The sequence below is a fragment of the Leucopleurus acutus genome (genome assembly GCF_964270905.1).
Source record: "Leucopleurus acutus genome assembly, chromosome: 17".
Taxonomy (NCBI): Eukaryota; Metazoa; Chordata; class Mammalia; order Artiodactyla; family Delphinidae; genus Leucopleurus; species Leucopleurus acutus.
Window position 1 is genome coordinate 13,217,320 of NC_139159.1, and position 24,751 is coordinate 13,242,070.

The 24,751-nt window shown below is 43.5% G+C and overlaps 1 protein-coding gene across 1 annotated transcript in view; it reads right to left on the minus strand.

Annotated features, from left to right (window-relative positions):
* CPA6 (carboxypeptidase A6) overlaps positions 1 to 19,578 on the minus strand; it is a gene marked incomplete at both ends in the record, with an annotated part of 272,132 nt that extends 252,554 nt beyond the window's left edge. Inside the window, one exon of the mRNA XM_082858977.1 lies at positions 19,463 to 19,578. Coding sequence (XP_082715103.1) covers positions 19,463 to 19,578 — 116 coding nt within the window. The remainder of the gene's footprint in view (positions 1 to 19,462) is intronic.
* Between the last annotated feature and the right edge of the window lie 5,173 nt (positions 19,579 to 24,751).

Consider the following 24,751-nt stretch of genomic DNA (forward strand, 5'->3'; position numbering starts at 1 on the left):
AGAAGAAAAACCCTAGAACTCAAAGTGTATAACTCTGAGCAGAAGAGATATTTGACATTTTAAATAAGATAAATCTAAATGTCACAAAGGAGGACAAATTAAAGGCAGATTTGAATTTATAAGCATTAAAATTATGTATATTGTCTTTTGCCTTATAGAAAAAGTCAAGACAAATGATAATCGGTAAAAAAAAAAAAAAAAAGCATGTTATTTACACATTACAAAGGATTAACATCCCTAATACGTGAGTCACTTGAAAATTGATATCAAAAAGGAAAAAAGGAAAAAGAAGCAAAAGAAAACTGAACAAAGGATACACATCCAGTGATTTTTTTTTTTTTTTTTTTTTGCGGTACACGGGCCTCTCACTGCTGTGGCCTCTCTGGCTGCGGAGCACAGGCTCCGGACGCGCAGGCTCAGCGGCCATGGCTCACGAGCCCAGCCGCTCCGCGGCACGTGGGATCTTCCCGGACCGGGGCACGAACCCGTGTCCCCTGCATCAGGCAGGCGGACTCTCAACCACTGCACCACCAGGGAAGCCCTAGTGATATTTTTTCACTCTCGCACACTGCTTCTAGAGATTCCTGTGTTGAATCGAAGGTGTAACCCTTCCTGCACGACCTTCTCACATTCACATTCGTTCTCTGCCTGTAGAGACTTGGCATTTGGGTCCAATTCCTCACGTGCCGTGTTGCCTTTGGGAAACCTCACATACCTACTAATCACGTCTGAATTTTCCTTTGGACATTTCCCTGCGGTCCTCCTTCTCAACTCTGCGGCCAACTCACAGCAGCTCAACTGCCTCTTGAAGCCAAAAGCTAATATTCAGAAAGCTCTGTACACAAAGCAAAGGGCCCCAGAGAGCACCATTTCACGACTTCAGGTGTGCCCGACAATGGAAGGACCACAGCCAGCTCTAGAGTTTAGGAACTGAGTTTAGGAAAGGCACATGCATTTTTTTTTTTGAAATACACATAAGCATTTAAAGCACTTACTTGCGTGCCACATGTGAGGGGAGCAGTGGGTGAGAGTCCCTGAGCAAGGGCTTTGCAAAGTCTCAGGCACTACATACAAATGACAGTAAGCTCTCGGGCCAGATTTTCTTTTAAAACCACACAAAGTACACAGTGGGAACATCATGTGCCCCTTGCTCCTTTCTCCCTGGATGGAGAGCACATCGCTCATCAGTTTCTCTCTGCTATAATCACCACTCCCAGTAAACTCATCACTCAAAACCCTGCCGAACGTAACAGCCTCTGAAAGCGCTCTCTATCCCCCAATTTTTAGCTGTCAGTTCCTTCTGAATTGGTAGGACACTGTACTACTTCTCCTTTGTAACTTTAATCATCGTTATAATTAACAGTTGTCACCTCAACTGGAAAGTAAACTCAGCAAAAGCAAAGCCCACATCTATTTTGTGTGGGATGCTTAGCACAGTAGTAGGTACATAGCAGATGATCAAAAACTATTTGTTGAATGAATAAATGAAATCATACAGTCTTGTTTCTATCACACCTCTTGTAAGAATCTGTAATTACTGCTTGTTGACTTGTGCACTGCCCTTCTCCCTCATGAAAATATGGGCTTCACAAGAACAGGGGCTTCGCCTGCCTTATTCCTATAGCCCTTTATATTCCTCATATCTGAAACAACTTGGGACACAGAGGTGGGTCAGTGAAAATTTGACAAACGAATGAACGTAGGTCCCAGTATATGGTATTGTTGACTGACTTGACAGAACTTTGAGATTATCCTCATCTCTATTTTCAAACCTCCAGGGTTAAATATTGTGAGCGCTCCCAGTCTCTATGTATTTTAAGTCATTTACATGTAATATTTAATTTACCAACATATTATGTATATTATAAAGCATACAAAATAAAAATTATAAGGATGAGATCAAATAAATGCTAGATTTTTTTGGCAGCCTACTTTGGAGACCTATTTCCCTGAATGATACAATGAGTCACCCACAGTTAAACTGCATTCAGTTACACAGTTAGCTGCAAATCGTTTTTCAATATTCTTTAACCAAAAGCCTGTTTGAAGACAAAATTCTTTTTAATCAAAGTTCTAGAATGCATGAGAGTGAGAGGGAGACAATGAACAATGATTTGCAAGTGATTGAAACGTGATTTTTATTCAGAAGTTACTTTATTGTAGTTGTGAGGTTGAGGTTACTGGTTCCGGAGAAAATCAAGCAACCGTACATCATAGGTGATGTGTACCCCAAAAATGAGAAGTTCAAAGTACTAAAAAGTTAAAGAATAAGGATGGGGGCTTTTATCAGGCAGGGGCGTAGTAGTAAAAATAATGTATGCAGACAAACTTTCCCCAAAATCTATGCCCCATAGAGGCAAGATGAAATAGCTTTAACCTTCGTCAGCAAGTCAGAAGACATTCAACTTGGTCTAGGTTTTGATTATCACTGTTATGGCAGCTTTATGGTGTGCGAAACTGCTAGCAAACGTTTTTCCTGAATTTCTTCTTAAAGTATAACGGGCAAGCTCAGGCCGGGAAAAATATACGTCATGGGGGATATATGTAAAAGCATGATGGATTCTACCCCCAGTCACTTCAAATGCCTTTTCCCGACCCACTGTATTAACTTCTAAATAAACCTCTAAATATAGATTTAAACGGACTGTGATATTGAGACCACCGAAGAATTTCTCTTTGAGACTCCATCTACTTAAACACACACAGCAGCATGACGGTGGCTGTTTCTGGTATTATTCTAAACTGAAAAGCCTTAAGCCCTGCTCGTGTGGTTCAGTCTCCCCAGAGTCCGCGTGACACGCAGCAAGGCGTCCGCTTTCGCCATTTAATGCTTCATTGGAATACCCGACAATCTCATTTTCGTTCCGCAATATAAAATGTTCAGTCATTAATTAGCACTGAGTGTTATATTATTAAATTTACTGACTTCCGATTCTTATTTGCAATGCTTCTAGAGTAGTTTTGGCATAAGGCACCACAGAAGACGAATTCCTTGCTATAGGGTTGATTTTTTTGTGGGATGGGAAGGGATGGGGGAGGGAATGTACACATGTTTAAAATGACTTTTTCTCTGAATATAAAAGTCACTCATGCTTCATGTACAATTAGTAAATAGAGAAAAAAGTATGAGAGGGAAGGAAAAAAGATCACTTAAAAGGCTATCACTTGGTCATAATAATCACTTAATATCTGAGCATTTTTCCCCAGATATAGTTAACTATATCCTAGGTAATAAGTCATAGTTAAACTCGAGCTGTTAATTCAGCTCTGTATCCTGGTTTCTCCCCATTTCAGATTATATCTCAAGCATTAAAAATTTCTTGTAGATGTTTACAATGGGCACAAAAGATTCCATGATATGCACTAAACAAGCCTGTCGTTGTTGAGCATATAGGTAGCTTCCCAGGTTTTGATAGGATAAATTGGTGATAAAACATCTCTCTACACACTCTAAATCTCTGCCCATATTTCAGATAATTCCCTTAAGAAAGCTTCCTAGAAATGAAACCACAGAAAACATCAGTGCCGCAAACAGAGTAAATGGATTGAGTTTACATGTGTTAGGCTCTGTCGTAAGCATTTTGCATAGAAACTAATTCAGTATCAGTTCAGTTCTACAGATGAGAACACTGAGGCACAGAAAGATGAACTCACTCCCTCCAAGGTCACTTAGCTAGAAAGTGGCGAAGCCAGGATGTGAACCCAGCGGTCTGAGGCTGGAGCTGGTGCTTCGAACCTTTATGCTGTATGAACTTTCTAATCACATGTGTAAACATGACCCTAGCAGATCATAAACACTTGGAAGGAACTGACCCCCTAATTGAACCCTCAGACGTTACAGAAAGCAAGGCCCTGAAAGATGAAGTAACTTATTAAAGTCACACAGATAGCTAGTAGCAGATCTAGAGCTTATATGTCCTGACTCCTCATGCTGTGATCCAAACCTTGCCATGCAAAGCATGGCCTGCAAGCCATAGCATCAGCAGTGCCTGAGAGTCTGCTACAAATGCAGAGCCTCAGGCTCTACCCCAGCCCTCTTCAAGCAAATCTGCTTTGTTAACAAGATCCCCTGGTGATTTATTTTCAACACTGAAGTTTAGAAACTCTGGCAATTCACTCTGTAAACTTGATTAGTGGACAATCTGCCTATAAGCTGCTAGTATTTCCACATCATTAAAAAATGTATATATATCCTCATTTTTCAGTTAGTTAAAGCTTATAATTAGGTTGAACCACATGAAATTGCTATTTCAGATCGTCAGATATTAGCAACTTACTGTGGTTCAACTTCAGTGGGTAGAGGGGTAACAACAATAAAACTTACAGGTATCTGCGCTCTGTGTAGAGACTGGACTTGAGGAAGAACGTTTCCTTCCCCCAAAGAGTATACAGTTCGTCAGAAAGAACTAACAATTAAACAGACAATTATAATTCAAAATGATAAGTGATACCAAAGAGCATTCTGAGAGCTCAGGAGGAAGTTAAGTGATGTCCTGAAAGATAAATGCTATGGAAGAAAACAATTATTTCCCTCTATTAGTGGCAAGAGAGATGGGCTTTCAAGCTTTAGCCAAATTATTAAGTGGGTATCCCCATAAGCTGTCAGATGCTGATAAAACAAAAAGATAAAGAATATAAGCTATTTTACAAAGTAAGGGCAATGTGAATTCTGCTTGAACTGTGAAAGCAAGATGCCTGTGTTGTTCTTAATGACGAGAGCAGGTAAAGAAAGTTACAGGTCTTACCGCTTCGCGTGCGTTATTCTCACGGGCCCATTTGGTCATTTCTATTTTTTGAAGTTAATGGATATTTCTAGTTGGATGAAATGAACTGGCTTCCCATTGTACTATGAAATAAAAGAATCTTTGGAGTAATTAATACTTAAAGATACAATATGTTTACCAGAAGTGGTGCATAATTTTTAACTAAAGTGTACAGTACGTGTCAGTATACAAAACCTTTGCTAAATATTTACCATGAAATTTTTCTATTCTCAGTAAGTCATTCCTTTAAGTACTTGCAATTGGCTATTATACCAGTGAGACTGGGCCACCATGTTGATTTTGCATCTTTCCACTGGTTGGTTTAGAAGGCTTAATTGAGGGCATTAACTGAATGTTTGAATTGGCAATATTCCACTTTACCACTTCCTCTTTTTCTTATTAAGATTGCTTTCCTAGAAAGAACTTACCTACCAATAGCTATGCCCATGGTCAGCTATTCAACCTGTAGTTAAATGCTCTCTATATAAATTGGATTAAAGGAAAAACCAAATGCTTTTTCACCTACAAGAAGGAGGCCAAGATGGTGGCAAGTCCTTTGGCATTTCATGTCATATGTTTTCTTGAGAAGCTATCTGTTAGCTTCAAAACTGGAGAGTAATTCTCCAACCTTGGGACCTTCCTCCTGCTATTCCTCAGCTGGTCCTCAACTCTCCCCTCTTTTTTCCACAACTCCTTCCCTCAAGGCTTTCTAAGAGGTTAAGCCTTTGTCACAGGGGCCAACTGATTTCACACAATTTCTGCCTGGACGTTTACAGATTTTACTCACCTTGACTGCTGTCATGGGAAGCGTGCTGAGCTCCAAGCAGGGAATGCTGTCAGTCTCAGGACACTGCGAACCACATAACACTCTATTTGATCAATTGTATCTGTTCACATTTTTATTGTTATCTTATTTTAAAGGAAGACTGCCTCTGCTCTCCAGGGCCGTTTCTGTGGTACTTGGAATTTATATTAAGTAGGGGAACTGAGCATAGGAATTGAAATCAGACATACTGCATCAAGATACATAAAGACTTAGAAAAAGATGAGCTAAAAGGAAGAACGTGGACAATTAAGTTCTGAGAGAGAATGTGGAAGTGTAAGCAGATAGGGTAGGGGGTCCCCGGAGAAAGAGTACCAGGCATGGCTTTCTTGACATGAGAGAAGCCATTTTTGGTCTCAGCCATGTTGTGATCTAAGCCAGGGCCACAGTGTTTGCCCTTGAACAGGTCTCAGTAATTAGTGATCTTAAGGGAACAGAAAAATGCAGGAACAAACTGGCTGTTATCGGGCAAGAGAAGTAACAAGAGCAAAGATAATAAATCAGTTGTAAATACCGCCAGCTCAAGCATGTTCTTGAGCTGTTTTGCAGAATTCAAACCCCCCTTGACCCCTCAACCACCAGATCAAGTGGAACCTAAGCGATGACATTGACCTTTTCTGACCCTTGTGACTTCAGTCAACTAAAGCTTAGACTGTCACCTTCAGGAATATGTGTGTACCCTTAGCTTAAAAGTTCTCCAATCTTGCTGTGTAGGGAGACACTTCTTTGGGAAAGATGCCCTGTGTTCTCCTTACTCACTGCAAGGAGTAAATCCTTCCTTCTGATGCTTGGCTTGGTTGTGTCTTCCGGCTTGACAGCCCCCAAGAGGTGAACCCAGTTTTCGGGAAACAGAAGTCCTTTGGTTCATAAAAATTATTCAAAGACTAGAGGAGATGTTAAACTCAACGTGAATCGATGATTAAGGAGCCATCTATCATCTCAAACGCTTTGGTATATATTCCTGAGAGGGTGAAATAACCATGACAAAAAGGCAAGGATCACGTGCCTAAATTTGGTAAAAGGCAGTGGCGAATAATCACGTTGGCCCGCCGGTGCCCCTTGTGGCACTCGCAGGAAACGACAGCTTCACCTCAGATCGCCTCCCGGGAGTCAGAACGTTGTTCAAAGCATTTTAGGAGCCTGTACAAGTAAAACACCCGAGACCAGATTTGGGTAGTTGGATAGGTGATACCCAAGACAGAGTGAGCAGGGAGAAGGTGACAGGAGGCTGGAGAATACTGCGTCGAGGCACACCCAGGTGGTCCTAGGGATCCCCACATCCCTCCTGCAGCTCTAGGGGGCTAAGTGGCTTCTGTTTCTCACTACCTAGTCTGGCAAAACTGCCTGCAGATGTCAGCAGTCCGATTCCTAGTTTATTAGTTTCCATCTTTGCCAATCTCTCTTCCTCCCTCCCTTCCTTTCCTCCTTTCCATCCATCTAAACTTTTACTGAATATGCCAAACACTATCTGGGGACTACGAGAATACAGATAAAAATACGATATAGCACCTTACTCTCAACTTGCTTATAAATGAAAAGGAAAGACGGGACATCCACAAACAACTGTAATACCCAGCAGTATGCAGTGATGGCTATAAATGACAGAGCGAGCGCTATGGGATCCCGGAGGAGGGAACCATCACAGCTGATTGATGGGGAGCTCTTGCTGGAGGAACCGTGTTCGAAGGGCTCCTGAAAGGCTCGCAGGCACGGGGGAGGGAGAGCTTCCCCAGAAATATGTGCTGCCTGGACAAAGGTGCGGAGGAAGAGAGGTGGTGACGATGGAGATTGTTCACAGTGTTAAGAGGAAAAAGAGGTCTACCTGCAGGGCAGCAGCAGGAACAAACGGTAACTGTGCCCTCAAAGGCTCAGTTCCAGCCGTGTCACCTCGGTGCTGACTCTCCACAGTGGTTCTCAAACTTTAGCTTACATCACCTGGAGGGCTCCCTGTAGCCCGAGCTGCTGGGCCCACCCCCAGAGTTCCTCAGGGCGGGGAGGGTGTGGCCTGCATATTTGCGTTTCTAACAAGTTCCCAGGTGATGCTGATGCTGCGGGTCCAGAACCGTGGTCCCTGTCCAGGAACCAGCCAAACAGGCTCCCACTCCACTTTGCTGTTTCCCATGGGGAAATTTCTACCCTGAGATATTCACATGGCTCCTGGTCTCACTTTACCCTTCTCATGACACCGTTTATCCCCTCTCTATGCTTTAACTATCTTCATAACCTTTATCAGAACTTAACACCATGGTTTATTACTTTTCTGTCATCCCATTAGGATGTAAATCCCAGGAGAGACGATTTCATTCACTAGTGCCTCAAGTAGTGCTATATTCTGAGCACCTAAACTCCTGTGTTCCTAGGACTTAAAATAGTGTTGGGCACACAGTAGGCACTCAATAAATAGTGTTGATTGAATGAATGAGATGTTTTTTAGAAAGGCGAGAGCCAGGATAAGGGACCTTGTGTAGTTTTAGGCAGAAACCACAGAAACAAAGATGACTCAGGATAGAAGCCACATCGCCCCCATCTTGAAAGTAAAGAAAAAGATACATTTCTTTGCTCCTGTAAGTAAAAGGCTTGGGCTTGGGGGTGAGAAGAAGGGAGGGTCAGGTGGATTGGGGGCATGAAGTAACTGGAGAGTTCTTAGAGCAGCTGTTGCGGAGCAACAGACTAGGCTCCTAGGGAAAGAGAGAAAGAAGAACTCCTTAAGTGAGACAGAGGAAACAAGGCAGACTGCATTTCTCTCTGGAATACCAATGTGGTTTTCCTCTCAGGTATCATATTAAGATGCTTTTCTACCTGCCATTTGCAGTCTGTTCCCTACTGCTTCTACACAGAGATCTGAAAACTCAGGGAGAAATAGCCTCCCCCACGTGTCTTCATTTTAGGTCCTAAAAGTCAAGGGCTTAGAGTATCTTTTTCAGCAGCAAATTTCTAACTACTCCAAACATTTTGCTACACGGGCTTTTCCCAAATGTCTCAAACCTCCCATATGTTTAGTAATTCTGATGCCGAATATATTGCTATCACATTATCACATACACGTTACATATGTTCCACGGAAACATGATTGACAGGCTACAAGTAGGACCCCAGCCATCTCATGACAAGTCTTTTGTCCTCATTACCTTCACAAAAATCACAAGAAGGAACTTAGTAGACATTTAGGCGATTCATATATTAGTCTGATAAGAGGAGGACAGTCTGAAAGGTAGATGGGGAAATGAAAGTATGGCAAATGAGGTCACATGTGCAATGGCTACAGAGTCTGTAGGCGCAAAAATAGACCAGCGTTCTCATCTGGTGATAAGATGTGTGATCCTGTGGAAGTTTCATCTTTCATTGGTTGGTAATCTAAGACTGAAATGCCATAAACATACATGATGTGTGTGTTAAAAAAACAGGTCGAGAAAGAGCAGGAAGACGGTGTGTTGACTTAGTATACTTGCATTTCCATTTGGGTTTTTTTTTTCCAGTTTAGATTGATGGATTAAAACATATGTATAGCTGATTCACTTTGTTATAAAGCAGAAACTAACACACCACTGTAAAGCAATTATACTCCAATAAAGATGTTTTAAAAAAAATAAAATAAGCCCTCAGGATACAGACTACCACTCTTGCCTTTGATGATTCCTAACCTTACCTGGGGATAAGGAATGATAAGTCATCATCGGTACTCTTGGTACTTGGTAAGTGTTTTGAGATGAGGTAGGATGGGTCGACTGGAAAGAGGGAAGAGAAGACTGTACCTCCAGTTCTCAGATAACTGACAGGAGGAGGGAGAGGGACGCCCATTTATTTGATTAAGAAGATCCATTTTCATGGATCTTTTACTTAATTCACCAGGAAGATAGAAGGTAATGGAAAGGTAATCAATTTTGTAACAGGATGTATCTGCACGAGAGCCTTTCCAACTAATATTCCAGATGTAATAATTTACCTAATATAGTACTTTATAATACGTTTCGATTTACAAAGCACTTTATCGTTTCATTTGATGCTAGAGAAATACAAATGAGTGGCAGTCTTTTCTTTATCCTCTCTTCCATTGCTGTATCATTTCTGCCCTCTTGCTGGAACCATTTTGAGTTCCAGAAGTTGCACTAACACAAATCTTCAGTTAAACATGTGTTCTTTCTGCTTTCCATTCCAGCTTGGTTTCTCACTAAACTAGAGGTTAGTGATTCCTGTGTCTGAAGGGACAAAAGAAGAAAGTAAATTATCCTCCTTGAGGGCAGGATGACCCGGCGCCTAGAGGAGAGGCTGTCCAGCAGGAGCCATTACTGTAGAGGCTGGCGGCTGCCATCAGAACTGTAGTAATGAAAGCAGGAGGGAGGGATGGGGAAGAAAGTCCCCCATCTTTCTCTCCTTCTCTGCATTTGCTTCCTGGGAAAGAGTGCCAGACAGAGCTACAGAAGCCCATCTTGCATGTACGAAGAAAAGAAAGGCAGAGGATGGATGGGGAGATTTCTGACATTGATCTTGCTTGACTTGCTTTATAGCTTCTTAAGGGCTTATTTAAAGATATATCCTCACCCTTTCATGGAACTGTAACAGATTGAGTGATGAGGGTCCAGGGCGCATGATCTAGATAACACGAGGAAACATGGGATGATCCTCAAGAAAAATCATGGAGCTGGGTTCATGGTTCCTTTACAAACTCATCTCTACCATCAGCTGGGCCCTCAGTAATGCTTGGTGATCCTTCTGAAGGTTCAAGTCATCTCCTTCAGGAACACTTTAAATCGTCTCTCTTTTTATCAGGTTCTCTATCCACTGTCTCTTCTAGGATGAGGACCCTCCACCTACTTTAAAAAGAGAGGGCAGCTAGCTTTCTGTCTCTTCAGAGACCTTACTCCACCATTCTCCCCCTCCCTCTTCTTTACCTATAATCTTGCTATCTTTTCTTATTCCTACCATCTGGCATAAAATATGGCTGTATCTTTCCTAAGAAGTAACAGCAACCTGATTCAACTCTAGTTATTGACCCTCCCCCCCACCCCCTTCATGGATAAGCTTCATTAAAATTATGGTCTACACTCACTACTAATTTCCTCACATCCCATTCATTCCTCAACCTACTGTGCTCTGGTTTTCACTCCTCATTCCACCAAGAGCATTTTTGATGATAACGCAAGTGATTTCCTTAATGGCCAAACCAACGGGCACCACTTTGCAGTACTTGATGTGACTGACCTCTTCCTTCTCGGATCTCTTACATCCCTTTAACTGACATTTCTTGGGTTTCTGATTTTCTCTCTAGGCCTTTCTACTGGTTTCTTCTCTGGCTTTCCCCGTCTATTCTTTTCATGTAGTGAGTGCCTCCTGGGTGCTTCATCCTACACTCAAAGTTTCAAGAAATTCTTTACACATCAGTTACTGGAATCTACATTACAGGCTAGATCTTTCCCTTGAGCTTTACACCCATCTATCCAATCAGGCCCTTCATAGGCATCTCAAACCATACACATCCGAGAAAGTACTAACCTTCTCTGCAAAGAGCTCAGTCCTGTTAACTAATCCCGAGAATCACCTTATACTATTTCCTCTTTCTTCTCCCCTTTGGTTATCTAATTGTGAAAATTCCACCACCTAAACATTTTTTTCTTTTTGTAAACATACATTTTATTTTTTTACTTTTTAAAATTATGTGTATGTTTTGGGTCTTCTTTTTCTTTAATTTTATTTATTTATTTATGGCTGTGTTGGGTCTTCATTGCTGCCTGCGGGCTTTTCTCCAGTTGCAGCCTAAACATTTCTTTAATTGGTTTCCTACTTTCCCTTCAATTGTTACTACCAGAAGCCAGGCTCTGCTGTGTTACCATGGTCACCATAATATCCCAGTCTTCTTGCCTCCAAATCTTTAGCCCTCAATCTTCCCTTCTCAATGATGGTACAGGGAATTTTCCTCAAAAAGATCTAATTATCTAAATTCCCTGGTGAAAATGCTTCATCAGCACCCAGTCACCTTTGGGAGAAATCAGGACTCCATACTATGGGGCCATAAGGTGATTCATGACCTTGAAGCCTTACCTCATCCCTCCTTACTCCCACCAGGAGAATGCCCTTTACTTTAGCCATGCTTAATTGTTCTGATTTTCTAGTCTTGACAAGCTCTCTCACCTATAGCTCTTTGCGCGTGTAATTTATTCCCTGTGTCTGGAAAACCTTAACCTGATTTCTACTTGTTCTTTTTGACTGAGGTGAGGCTCATGTCCTTTAAGTACCAACCATCTAAAAGAAAAATGTAAAATATCTTGCATATTTAATAATCCACCCAAATTTCTGCTTGTCTTTGACCTCTCTCCACCCTTCAGTCTGGATTAAGTGACCCTCTCCCTGCACTTACCCAGCTCCAAGAGTTTTCTCTAAGGGCACAGTGATCCCAGAGTTGGAATTGTTTGTTTACTTGCCCGAGTACTCATTATGCTGCGCACATGGACAGTTCTTTCATCTCTGTAGTCCCAGACTAGCAGAGGGCCAGATCCCCTACAAATGTTTATAGAAATGAAATGAAATCCCCCCTCATGAAACGCTTCTCAGCCTTGCCAACTCACTTTACTTCACCCCCAACAAGTCTAGGGAATAGAAAAGAGTAAGAAGTTTTCTGGATTCACCAAAGAGTGTTGTAAAAAAAAAAAAAAAAAAAAAGCTGTGAACTTGGCTGATCTGAACTTTCATCCCAACTCCACCATCAGCTCTGCAAATCCTTTTTCCTTTCTGGAGTTCTGCTTCCTTAGGTATTAAATAAAAGGACTGGACTATGATTTTTTTTTTTTTTTTGGGTCTCCTTCAGTTCTGATGCTCTGACTTTAAAAGATCATATACAGAATAAAAATGCACACTGTTATATCAGCTTGAAGTGCAAAATTCTGAGTGCCCATTTGGGTGGATTATTTCTTTAGGAGAACCGAGTGGAAGGAAGAATGGGTTGGCATTCATTAAATATAAGAGTGACCACAGAGAGAGAGAGACTGCTAATTATTTCACAGTACATTCCTCCAGACCCGGCCATTATTTCCTAGCCTCCCTTGCAGCTGAGGGCATCTAACTGATTCTGGCCAGTAAGGAGTGATCTTTGAACTTCTGGACTGTGCTTTTAAAGGAAAGAGGAGTGACCGTCCCTTTCCACTTTCCTGCTGGCTGGACTGCAGAGCTGGAAGACTCCTTCCTAACAAATTTGGGAGATGAGTGTTGAGCACAGCAGAGGTATAGGACAGAGGGAGCCTGATTCTCTGGCACCATCAACTATACCAGTTTTGGATTTTTACATGAGAGAGAAGTAAATTTCTCATTTAAGCCATTGAATTTTGGGGTCTTTGTTCTAGCAAAAAAAGTGAAAGAAAAACAAAACAACCCAACATTATCCTTAATAACATAGATATCAAAATAAGAAAATGTTTTACTATTTTCAAAGTGTGCTGAGAAAAAGAACAAAGATGGTAATTTTGTTGAAGAAAACCCTTTAGAAATTTGCTTCAACCTTTAATAAGAAAACTAAGGAAACTTACTGTACTACGAAGAACCAGATCCTAAAAAGCTTCATATTCTGCATTCTGCTTTATCATAAAGAAGTTAATGCCCAGGGGCAGGTTGGGAAGGCATTTATTTGGCAAAGCAAATTCTAATCCTATATTCTAGTTATTTACCGATTGATCATAATGAAGACTCTAAAACAACAAAAGTTTTAATTTTCCGTTCAGTAATTCCATGTATAAAGACAGAAAACATAATGCTTTTGTAGCTTGCACAATCTAGGCTGTGAAGTCATGAACCATTAACATCCTTCACTGCTTTTCACAGGGTGGAAGTGATTAGGCTTAATGGCATTACCCAGAAAGTATCCTGGCGCCGTAAAATAAAAGCTCCATCATCAGACTGGGCTCCAAGGGAAACGCTCCTCCTTCCACCAGCTCAGGGGCAGGAGGAATGCTGATCCCTATGGAGTACCGTCTGTCTGTGAGTCCAGGTCAGGGGTGGGAGCTGTAGCACTGTGCATCCTAACAAGCAAAGCTGGAGGTCCCGACACACAACATATGGCAGGGAAGAAAGCTTTTTGTGTAATCAGCTGATAAACAACCCACACTTGGGGGCTGCACTTTGCGCTAGTGCCTAAGGAAAACCGAAAGTAATCTCCCACTAACTAGGGCCAAGTGCTAAAAGGAACTTCCAGAAGACACTAGAGAACTATTGTATTAACCACAGACGAACTTGCGGGGGCAAAAGTTCAAAAGCAACCTTAGAGCCCACCATACACCCTTCCCAGCGCCTCATGCCTCCAATCTGTATCTATCCTGCACGTTTTAATCTATCATTCATGATCTGAGATGCCTCCTCCTTGCTTTAGGCCCTTATTACGAGGAAGGCCTGCCTGCCTTGTTAAAGATGAGCAAGGCTGAGGCTCTCTATTCTCTGATTAACAGCGGAGTTTCAGGGCTGAGGAGAGTGAAACAGAGACAGAGGAACCACAGTCTGATTAGAGAGGCCTTGAGGGCCTGGCAGAGAATGGATTTGCTGGATTTGTCAATAGGTAGCCAAAGTAGATCTTTGAGCCAGAGAGTAACACAACAGAAGTCTTAGAGCATCAGTCTGAGAAAGGACTATAGGAAGGTAGATCAGCTAGCAGAAAGTTACCTTAACCTAGGCTGAGATAAAGACGTCCTAAATATGGCTGGTGGCTATTACAAAAGAGAGGACAGGTAGGATTCTTTTTAGGGGTATGGAAAGAACTTGAGATAAGCTTGCTCTTTAAGAAAGAAATAAGATGCAGGGCAGAAATAGAGACACAGATGTAGAGAACAAACGTATGGACACCAAGGGGGAAAGTGGCGGAGGAGGGAGTGGTGGGGTGAATTGGGAGACCGGGATTGACATGTATACACTAACATGTATAAAATGGACAACTAATAAGAAACTGCTGTATAAAAAATAAATACAATTCAAAAAACAAAGAATGAAATAAGAGGATAGTTGAAGACCTAAAGTAGAGCTCATTAAGGAAACAAACACAGTGGAGAATAAACAGGCTGACACCACAATTTGCCAGACTGAAAGGGGTACACTGCCAGTTACTACCCCGGAACAGCAGGTGCAGACCAGGACAGTCCCTGGCAAGTGAGGATTCATGGCCATCCGATCTGAAAAGAGCTTTAACCACCAACATAGACGATAACTCTCAGCTCATCTCTTGTGCTCTAGCCCTAGGCTTCCAGAAGTTCAGAACATTCCAAGGAAGCCACCATCAGAGGGCAAAAGACTTAAAAGCTTCTGTTGAGAGATGGAGGGGACTAGCTAGAGAGGTAAAGGTGGAAGACGGGATGACATCCCTGAAGTCAAATCTGTTCCCGAGTCCGTGTATTTCTCAGTCCTCTTCAATGTCACATCCAAATTTGGGGCCTCTTTGCTTACAGGATTTCGAGGATCAAACTGCCTTAAGAAGTCTTATTTCCTTCAAGTCTAATTCCTGGATCTCCATGTCCCGTTCTCATGGATGACTAGTGAACTTGACAAATAACTGGGGTGGGGGGGGCGATGGCAGGATGGGGGAGGGTACAGCACGGACACTGGCTAATCAGGATGCAGCAGCGGGCAAGTGGGCTGTGACCAGCCTGCACACGCCTATGCTCATGGGGAAGAGGCCGGTCAGTGGAGCTTCTCCGCGAGAAAGAAAAGAGAAGGCAACAGGTCTTCACCAAACGCAGGGCTGGAGAGGAAGGAGGAGTCCGGGAGGCCTCGCAGGCAGACCCACAGCACCAGGGGGTTCCGTCCCCCGGAGCAGCTCTGGTGGCAGAAAGTCTGTGTTCTCTCCACCCGCAGCCCAGGTACCTGAAGGCTGGGTGACCGGAATAGGGGAGGCCTGGGAAGGGATTTCTACCCTCCTTCTTGGTGCCTAGATCTCTTTTAACGCTCCCACAGTAGGCTGCTCATCCCATACAGCACTCAAGCACTGTGTACATCTTAACATTATGTGTGGGGCTGTTTTCTTTGCTAAACTGCAAGCTCTCAGAGGGCCTCAGCTCTGCTGACCAATGCTCTAGGCACAAGTAGGCACCGGAATAATACTCACTGAAGGAATGAGGCACACGCCCATGGCCACTTTCTGTGCTATCAGGGTGGAAAGACCGCTAAGTGCCAAGAACCACGCAATACCCATGCTATTGCATTTAATCCCCACAACTTGGCAGGGAAGGTTCTAATATTGTCTCCATGTCTCAGGTGAAGAAATTGAGACTCAGAGAGGTTAAGGAACTTACCCAAGGTAACAGAGCTACTAGGTGTGGGAAAGCAGAAATCGAAAGCCAGGCAGTTGAACTTCAGGACTTATCAACATTATACATGAAAAAAGTACCGAATAAGTGGTTCTTGAAGAATCACAGCCACTTTGGTTCTTCAGCATTGCCAGCATTTATTGTGTCACTGGCTTAGATCTCCTTTACCATCACTAGAAAAATCTACCCTAATTTCATGTAAAGCAGAAGATCCTTATTGTTTGCCCTCAGGATCACAGTATAATTAATAACTAGGTCTGCTTCCAGGAATACGAGGAGACGAGGGAAAAGGAGAGAACACAGAGTGGCATTTGCCCTAGTCAGAGTCTCATTCACTGATGTTTGTTTATCATCAAAATGTTTGACGTGCATTTGCAGCCCCTGAAGCCTGCTTACAGAGTATCAATAAATGTTATTTGATGTCAAGTTATTTCCCACACTTAGCTTCATGCCTTTCCTATGTATTTTTAAATCTTCCTTGTGTGTAATTTGATGTAGTTATCCAAAAAGATATTCGTTTTTGTCAGATTTTCCTTGTAGTCTCTACATTTTTATCATGAGATGCTTAAACCTGCTGTTTCCCAAGCGCCTATGATACAGCCGGTACCACGCAATCGTTAGCAGTTTGTGCAGAAAGAAGACTAGGCTCATTAGATGCTCTCAGGAAGCACGTTGGTCTGCCCTGAGTGTTCTGTTTTTTGTCCATGCTCAGTCTTGCAAACGATAATCACTTATTATTATATTCAACCAAGACTTACAAAAATATTTTTTTTAACAAAAATGCAATAGGGCTGCGTCATAATTACTACCAACACCACCAAAACAAATTACTTAAGGGACAAAAATGAGGGTTTAGAATGATAAATTTGTATGGGCAATAAAAATAATGCTCAATACTATTCTACCAGGTCATTCCACCAGGTTCTTAGCTAGACTTGCAGAAAGTAGTTTCTGGGGAAGTAGAGCAAAATAATCCCAAACCTAGGCAGAATTTCTGTCTTTGGTGATGAGAGAATGACATGTATCTAATGAAGGGAAGGTAAAAATCCCCCATTTTCGATGGTGAGTATGCTCTGAAACCTCTCTGGTTCTGGAGAAGCTCTCCTGTGATGGACAGGGAAGGCTCCCTTCAGTGTCTCATGTTTCATCTTTTTCTTCCAACTTTCAGTCACCTTTCATTTGTACATTTGGGACTAACTTATTAGGTAGCAGCCAAAGAGAAAATGGCAACTATTACTTTCTTTGCAGAACAACAGAAAAGGTAGTGCAACTTCGTCCACAAAGATTCCAAATTCTCTAAGAAAAGGCCGCCGCCTTTGGCCTCATTTCTTCTAAGTGGCGTTTAGGGAAGTGTGCACACCTGCTCCCCTGAAACAGGCCTGGTCACTTACCATTGATGAGGGCCACACACTGAAATCATTATGGTCGGGGCTACCTCTGAGCAGAGGAGCGAGGTCTTACATCGCACGGGCGCATCTAAATCCGTGATATGTTTATCACAGGCCTGACATCCATTCAGAGTCGGAGCAAATGCCTCCACACCTTGGCCCGCACCGTCAGTCACTAAACACGTTTTCCTTACCCAGGGCTCCGAGGGCGGACCGTGTGTCCAGGAGATGTAAAAGCAGTCCTCAGATGTTAACTCCTCTGTTTCTCCCGGGAACACCGGGGTGGAAAATTTGGGGACTGTATTACCATCCATAGCCCTTATCCCCACCAACACCTCCACCCCCATCCTGCGTCCCCTTAAACTGAGGGAACAATTTCCTCTGTAAATATTGTATTCAGGGGAACTCTAAAGCAGTGCCCAGATTCTTCAGGAGAGAAACAGAAACAATTTTCTTTTCCAGGATCACACTTATAAATCCTTCTCTACGCGACTCCTAGAAAGAACAACTTTGCTTCAACACCTGGCCGTCATTCAGATGGATATGAAAGTTTTCCTCAACTGGCCATAATTGAGCAACTATAGTCTATTTAAAAAGATTTAAGGGGAGGGGGAAGGGTAAGCTGGGACGGAGCCAGAGAGTGGCATAGACACATACACACTACCAAACATAAAATAGACGGCTAGTGGGAAGCAGCTGCATAGCACAGGGAGAGCAGCTCGGTGCTTTGTGTCCACCTAGAGGGCTGGGCTAGGGAGGGTGGGAGGGAGGCGCAAGAGGGAGGAGATATGGGGATATATGTATATGTATAGCTGATTCACTTTGTTATACAGCAGACGCTAACACCACATTGTAAAGCAATTATACTCCAATAAAGATGTTAAAAAAATAAAATAATAAGCTACAAGGATATATTGTACAGCACAGGGAATATAGTAAATATTTTATAATAACTTTAAATGGAGTAAAATCTCTAAAAATTTTGAATCACTATGTTGTACACTTGAAACTAATATAACATTGTAGGGCTTCTCTGGTGGTGCAGTGGTTCAGAATCTGGCTGCCAGTGCAGGGGACACGGGTTCGAGCCCTGGTCCGGGAAGATCCCACCTGCTGCAGAGCAAGTAAGCCTGTGCGCCACAACTACTGAGCCTGCGCTCTAGAGCCCGAGCTGCGCAACAAGCCACCGCAAATGAGAAGCCCGCGCACTGCAGGGAAGAGTAGCCCCCGCTCGCTGCAACTAGAGAAAGCCAGCATGACGCAAAGAAGACCCAATACAGCCAAAATTAAATAAATTTTAAAAAAGCAACTAACATTGTAAATCGACTACACTTCAACTAAATAAATATTTTTAAAATAAGAAAAAAAAATTGAGACCCTGGTTTTCCTCCTGTATAGAAAGGAATTGAACTAGAGGAGCTATTTAAGGCTCTTCCAGCCCTAAAATACAGGAATGCCGTAATATCCAGATTGAAAGAACGACCCCTTGCAAATTCAAGCAAAGCACTCGCTGCATATTTCGAAGCAACTCTTCAGGATAATAGGACATGCGCAGTCCCAGCCGCTTTACACGCAGCCCCGTGCCTCGTTATGCGAAGCAAACACAAAGCGTGCTGACCCACAGAGCGGGGAAATACAAATGGTTTTCCCCTTCTGCGTTTCTCCCTTCAGAAAAACACCCATAATTTTACAGTTGGCTACGTTTATTCTTATTTTGAGTTGACTCATTTGCATCGCTCAGGTTAGAAAATCTAATAACCACTCTGTAGGCTAACAAGCACTCAAAAAAAAAAATGCCCACACGATTTTTAATCACTGGTGAATTTCCACCCACGGCTTCTGCATACAATCTTAAAGGGGAAGCTTTAGTTTTCAGGTCACAATTCACGTGTCACAACAGCATCCTTCCTGCCGAGCAACCACCTAGGCAAATACTGCACATACTGACCACCACTATTCCAAAGACAGAACCCCACCAACAGTGGCCCACGGCTGAGGTTGGCACGCCATAAACAGTATGAGAAGCTAGACTTGCGTCCACCACATTCTCTCCAAAGAGCCAGGGACTGCATATACATTTAATGTTAGGTGACCAGGAAAGCATACAGGTTCTACATACGCAGTCTACAGACCAGAGAAAGTGAGGCACGCTCGGGCGCATACCAGCCCCCTGACCGGAGTCCAAGCTGATCGGGACATGAGAGCCTCTCCACTTACCCCGCATAGCGGCTGCTGTAAAGATGGCTGTGCCCTGGGTGCAGAATCTTCAAAACGAGCAAACAGAGAGGCAGAAAAGCAGCTCTCTGGCTCCTGGGCTTCCCGAGGAACTCCATAGTGCGAGGAGGAGAGGGGCTGAAAGTTCTTCCTGCAGTCACAGCCACCCGAGGCTGGAGGTGGCTCCCAGCGCGCCCTCCACACAGCTCACGGTCCCTGGGAAGGCGTGGGGAGAGGGCTTAGGAGGGAGCAAAATGTGACACTTCTTTCCAGCCTCAGAGGAAAAAAAAAAAAGTTCAAGCAGCTGAGGGAGGGAAGTTGCTGTTCAGACTTGGTCTTGGGACGAGAAGCAGCAGCTTCTGCCCACACACAGCCCTGCCCAGCCCCGCGCTGAGCTCCAGGCTCCCCTCGAAGGGGCTGGGCCTCCCCGTGCTGACTCACCGCAGGGGTTTGCTGGGTGTCGCTTCATTAGGGTAACTCCTCTTTTTGTCCTCTTGTTTTTCGGGGCTTTTTTTTGGCTCTTCAAATTTAGGCCCCTAACTTTTTTGGACAACCTTCCTGCTACCCTAATTGCAAAAGACTTGTTTGAGGATGAGCTAAACACGCAGGCATAGAACATTCCAGGCTTCGTGTTTTGATCTACCATGGCAAATTTCTACAGGGAGTCCACATTCCGAAATGCACAGTGAACAGTCTTGATGAGCTGTGGCCCCTGGGTGTGGCCAGCCGGTCGTGGTCCCCGCTCCTACCTGCACCGGGACGGGCAGCTGCTTCCCTGGGCTTCAGGGAGCCCCTGTGCTGATTCCATGGCGGCAGCATCCAGACCTGCGGCTATTTCAAAGGTTCTCATGGGGGAACTGGAGGCTTCTGGGTGCTAAACCACCTTTCCTGCACATTTGGAATCACTTAGGGAGATGGGCTATTTAAATCAGAATTCCTGGGGGTGGGATCAGTTGTTGAAAAAGCCCCCCAGGTGATTCCAATATTTAGCCCCCCTGCTGGTCTAGAGCTGGACTTCTCAAACTTGGCCCTGCACGCACATCACCTGGGGATCTCGTTAGAGCGCAGCTTCTGAGGCAGCAGGCTGGGGCTGGGGCCTGGGCTTCTGCATTTCTAACAAGCTTCCAGCTGATGCTTGGACTGCTGGTCCTTCAGTCACACTTCGAGGAGCCAGGCTTTACTTTAGAATGAGGTCTGCTTTTTCTTCTCTCTCTAAAAGCTAGAGGGTGGAGGGAAACCTTGGAACAAGCCAGTTCCTTCTTGTTTTTCCCAAGTTGGTGATGAAGAAGGCTTTTTTGCGTTCACTTGCTTCTACCCCAATACACTGGAAAACCCATCCAGGATATGCTTTGCTCTAGTAAATAAGAACATTGTTATCTAGGGTGTCCCCTGCTCTCCTCCATACCCAGTCCTGGTCGTGCTCTGGAAGATGGTGAGCCAGCGTCCCTCTATCCCACTCACTCATTTACTTCTCAAATTTCCTGAAGAGTCGTGACCAAGAGCTCCTGGACCTTCTAACATGATAGCCAGAGCCTCTCCACCTGGGGAGTTGACTTTGAGTCCTGAGTTTGGGCCATAACAGCTGAAATGATTTTCATCTGAGATGATTCTCTAGAGTTTTCTACAGCTACCCCAGGATTTAATCTCTTCTCCACATCCCCTTCCCTAACACCCAGTATGTCTGCTCCTGTAGGGCACAGCACTTCGATTTTAAGTGTCTTCTTTCCTCACAAGGCTGCCTTCTCCTTGAATGCAGAGCTATACCCCTTTCATCTTTGTACTACTGCCTTTTCTCTCCTAGAGGGAACAGTGTTCACTGAAGGAATGATCAACCGTGTTTGTTGAGTGAGTGCCGAACCTGGGAAGGGATTCATTCAACAAACATTTACTCTGTGGTCTCTGTATCCGGATAGAGGAGAGGCCACCTGGGCAGCCGAGAGCTGTATGGGTGCCTTTGAGGAGTAGATGTGCCCAGGCCTCCTGGGTTTTTTTCTTGTTTGTTTATGTTGTTGTTTTCTTCCTTCCTGACTTCCTGGCCTAGTGCTTTGGTCTTTGTGAACTGGTGAGGCTGTGCTGCAGGGCTCACAGGCATGTTGCCTGGGGCCTTTTCTACAAGGGCAAGAAAGCCTATAGGACTGTCAGTGAGCTGTTGAAATAAGAGGTTACTGTGTAAATAAAACACTTCATCTCGTTGCATTTTGTTATGTCAGAGCAATGTATAAATCTGTCATATTATATCACAACATTAAACCAGGAATGTTCAGTCTCGGACTGGGGATTAAGCTCATTCTCAAATCATCCTGAAGGGTTGGATCCAGCGAACACGTTTAGCAAAGCCTCTCCAGACTCTGAGACCGAGGTAATCATTTCCTGGGCTATCACAAATGCAAAACACCCTGGAGACATCCTATAACCTTCCTAAAAATTTCAGATCAAAGAGAGGTTCTCAAACAATAGAAGCCATTCCCAACAATCTGCCTCTGCTTTTCTAAGGACCAGGTTATCTGATCAGACTTCCCTTGGAGTAGATAAGCACTCATAAAATGAGTGATAAATGGAGTCCATTTAGCAAGTGGGAGGAGAAGAGATGGTTTTATAGATGGATTCAAAGATAAAAGCTCCACTTTTAAGGCACTGAGAGGGAGTGAATTATTAAACCAGTTAGAGACTCAGAGACGGAAAGATGAGACATTCTATTTATCGGCTATGCCTCTGTCATATTTTGGTTGAAGAGTGAACTTTATTAAAAGAAATATTATCCTGCAGAGAAAAAAGGAAACTACAATAGGGAAAGGAAAACATCATCCTTGATTTGGGTCCATTGTGGTGGATGATTAGATAATGTTTAATGTCTCTTCCAGATCTGGAATTCTGTGATGCTATGGGGGAAGATTTTGCAAATCCCTTTCTCAGGGATATGAGCGAGAGCCATGTAGATGAATTTTGGTAAAGACCTCATGAGAAGGTGGATGGGTGGGTTTGCGCTTTGCGGTACAATCAACCCTCCCCTCGCAGCTGGTTTTGTGCTCAGGCCTCAGTGTCTTATTGACAGAGACCTTATTGCCGTCTTCTCTTCTATGGCTTTCTGCCATTGTTCCAACATGTGAGGAAAGAGCAAATGTGAAGTTAGGTTACTGCCTTATGCGGTGTTGGCAATTCTGTAAGGAAGTTCTGAAGCTTCCTTTAACAACACATCACTAACAGTTCCCTCCCAACCTCGTTCAGCACCGTCTTGCCCCTATGGGTTTTTTTTTTGTTTTGTTTTTATTTATTTTTGGCTGCGTTGGGTCTTTGTTGCTGCGCGGGGGCTTTGTCTAGCTGCGGCGAGCGGGGGCTACTCTTCGTTGCGGTGCGCGGGCTTCTCATTGCCGTGGCTTCTCTTGTTGCAGAGCACGGGCTCTAGGCGCGCGGGCTTCAGGAGTTGTGGCGCTCGGGGTTAGTTGCTCCGTGGCATGTGGGCTCTTCCCGGACCAGGGCTCGAACCCTGCATTGGCAGGTGGATTCTTAACTACTGCGCCACCAGGGAAGCCCGCCCCTATGTTTTTAATCTTTCTTTTGTCAACTCTCCACATCTCTCTCTTCCTCAGACACAAGCTACTTCTCCTCTTCTTCCTTTCCTCTCTCTCCTCCCTCCTCCTCCCCCTCCTTCCCCCTCCCCCTCCTCCTCCTTTCTCCTTTTTCTTCTTTTTTCCTGGCTTCTCAAAAGCGTACTCTTGAACCCTGACAATTTGCTTTCCAACCCTATCACCCCGATGAAGCATCCTCTTTTTTTTTTAATGTTCCTTTTCTTTCAAAAATTGAGGTATAATTGACATAACATTATGTTAGTTTCAGGTGTATGACATGATAATTAAATATATGGATATATTACTAAACCATCACCGTAGTAAGTCTAGTTAACACACGTAGTTACAAATTTTTTTCCTGTGATGAGAACGTTTAAGATCTACTCTCTTAGCAGCTGTCAAACATGCAATACCCTATTATTAACTATAGTCAGCGTACTGTACATTACACCCCCATGACATTTATTTTATAACTTGAAGTTTGGACTTTTTGACCTGCCTCTGGCAGCCACAAATGTGTTCTCTGTATCCATAGAGCTTTTTTTGTTTTTTTTTAGATTTGACATATAAGTGAGATCATACAGTATGTCTTGCAAATTTCTCTTAAAGATCAGTTGTGATCTCCAAGTGGAAAAGCTTTTGTTCACAGCCCATTCTGCATCTGTGCAGTTTCTAAGGCTGTTTACCAGCTCCTATTTGAAACTCTCTTTTCTCTTGGGGTCAGGGACGTTGAGTTTTTCTGTTCCGCTCTTTCCCAGGGCTCCGTCTCTCTTCTTTGCCTGCTTAAAAAGGTAGATGCTTTATGAGGGTCTTTGTCTTGCCCTCTCCTCTTCTTGATGCGTCGTGGACAGAAAGGGGGGAACAGTTTCCTGGAAGAGATGGACTTGATTTGGGTCTGGAAGAGAGGGAAGGATTTGGCTGGATGGGGATATGAATGCTGGATAGAGATGGTCATTATTTTGAAGGAAACATTGTAAAGAAACTCATGGTCCCTAACTTTGTGACACTTTGTGCCAGTGGGAAGGCTGGGCAGATAAATAAACACATCGTTACACTTGGTGGTTTAATTAATTATATAGAAACAAATCACAGATGCTTTATTAAAAAGTGAGGAGGGAATGGATCACATGTGTAGGGTGTCATGAGGAAGTAAACATTTAAGTCAAATATGAGAAGGAGCCAGCTCTACCGAGAAAAGGGGAGTAGCGTGCCGGGAGTGAGGGCCGGAGACAAGACCATTGCAGGCACAGGGAACAGCATATGCAAAGAAGTCCTGTTCAGAATTTACTGTCCTTCCTTAAGTCAAAACAGGATAAAGAGTGACATTCAGGCTCCCAGTTTGGCATTTACAGCCCTTGAAAACTTTCTAATTTTTATCTTCTTCAATATTCCCTGAATATTCTGTATCTCTTCCTTCGTTTTCCTTCCTCTTGTGAGGGCCATGTCCCTCACAAAAGAAGTCTTCCTCACTCAGGTGAAAGAGCAATTTGAATAACAAGTGTGATTGATGGACAAGCCTATTGTTATGTTTTAGGCCCCTGTAATTAAGTTACAAACGTGTTTTATAGAATTTATAGAGTAGAACCAAAGTTTTTTAATGTAGGAAGGTGGGAATGAGGAGTCCTATTCGCTGCTTCCAAGCAGCAAAGCAGACTTCTCCCTCCATCTTCTCCATCTCTGCTTTTCCTTCTTTCTCTCCCTCCTTCTCTCCCATTCTCCCTGCTGC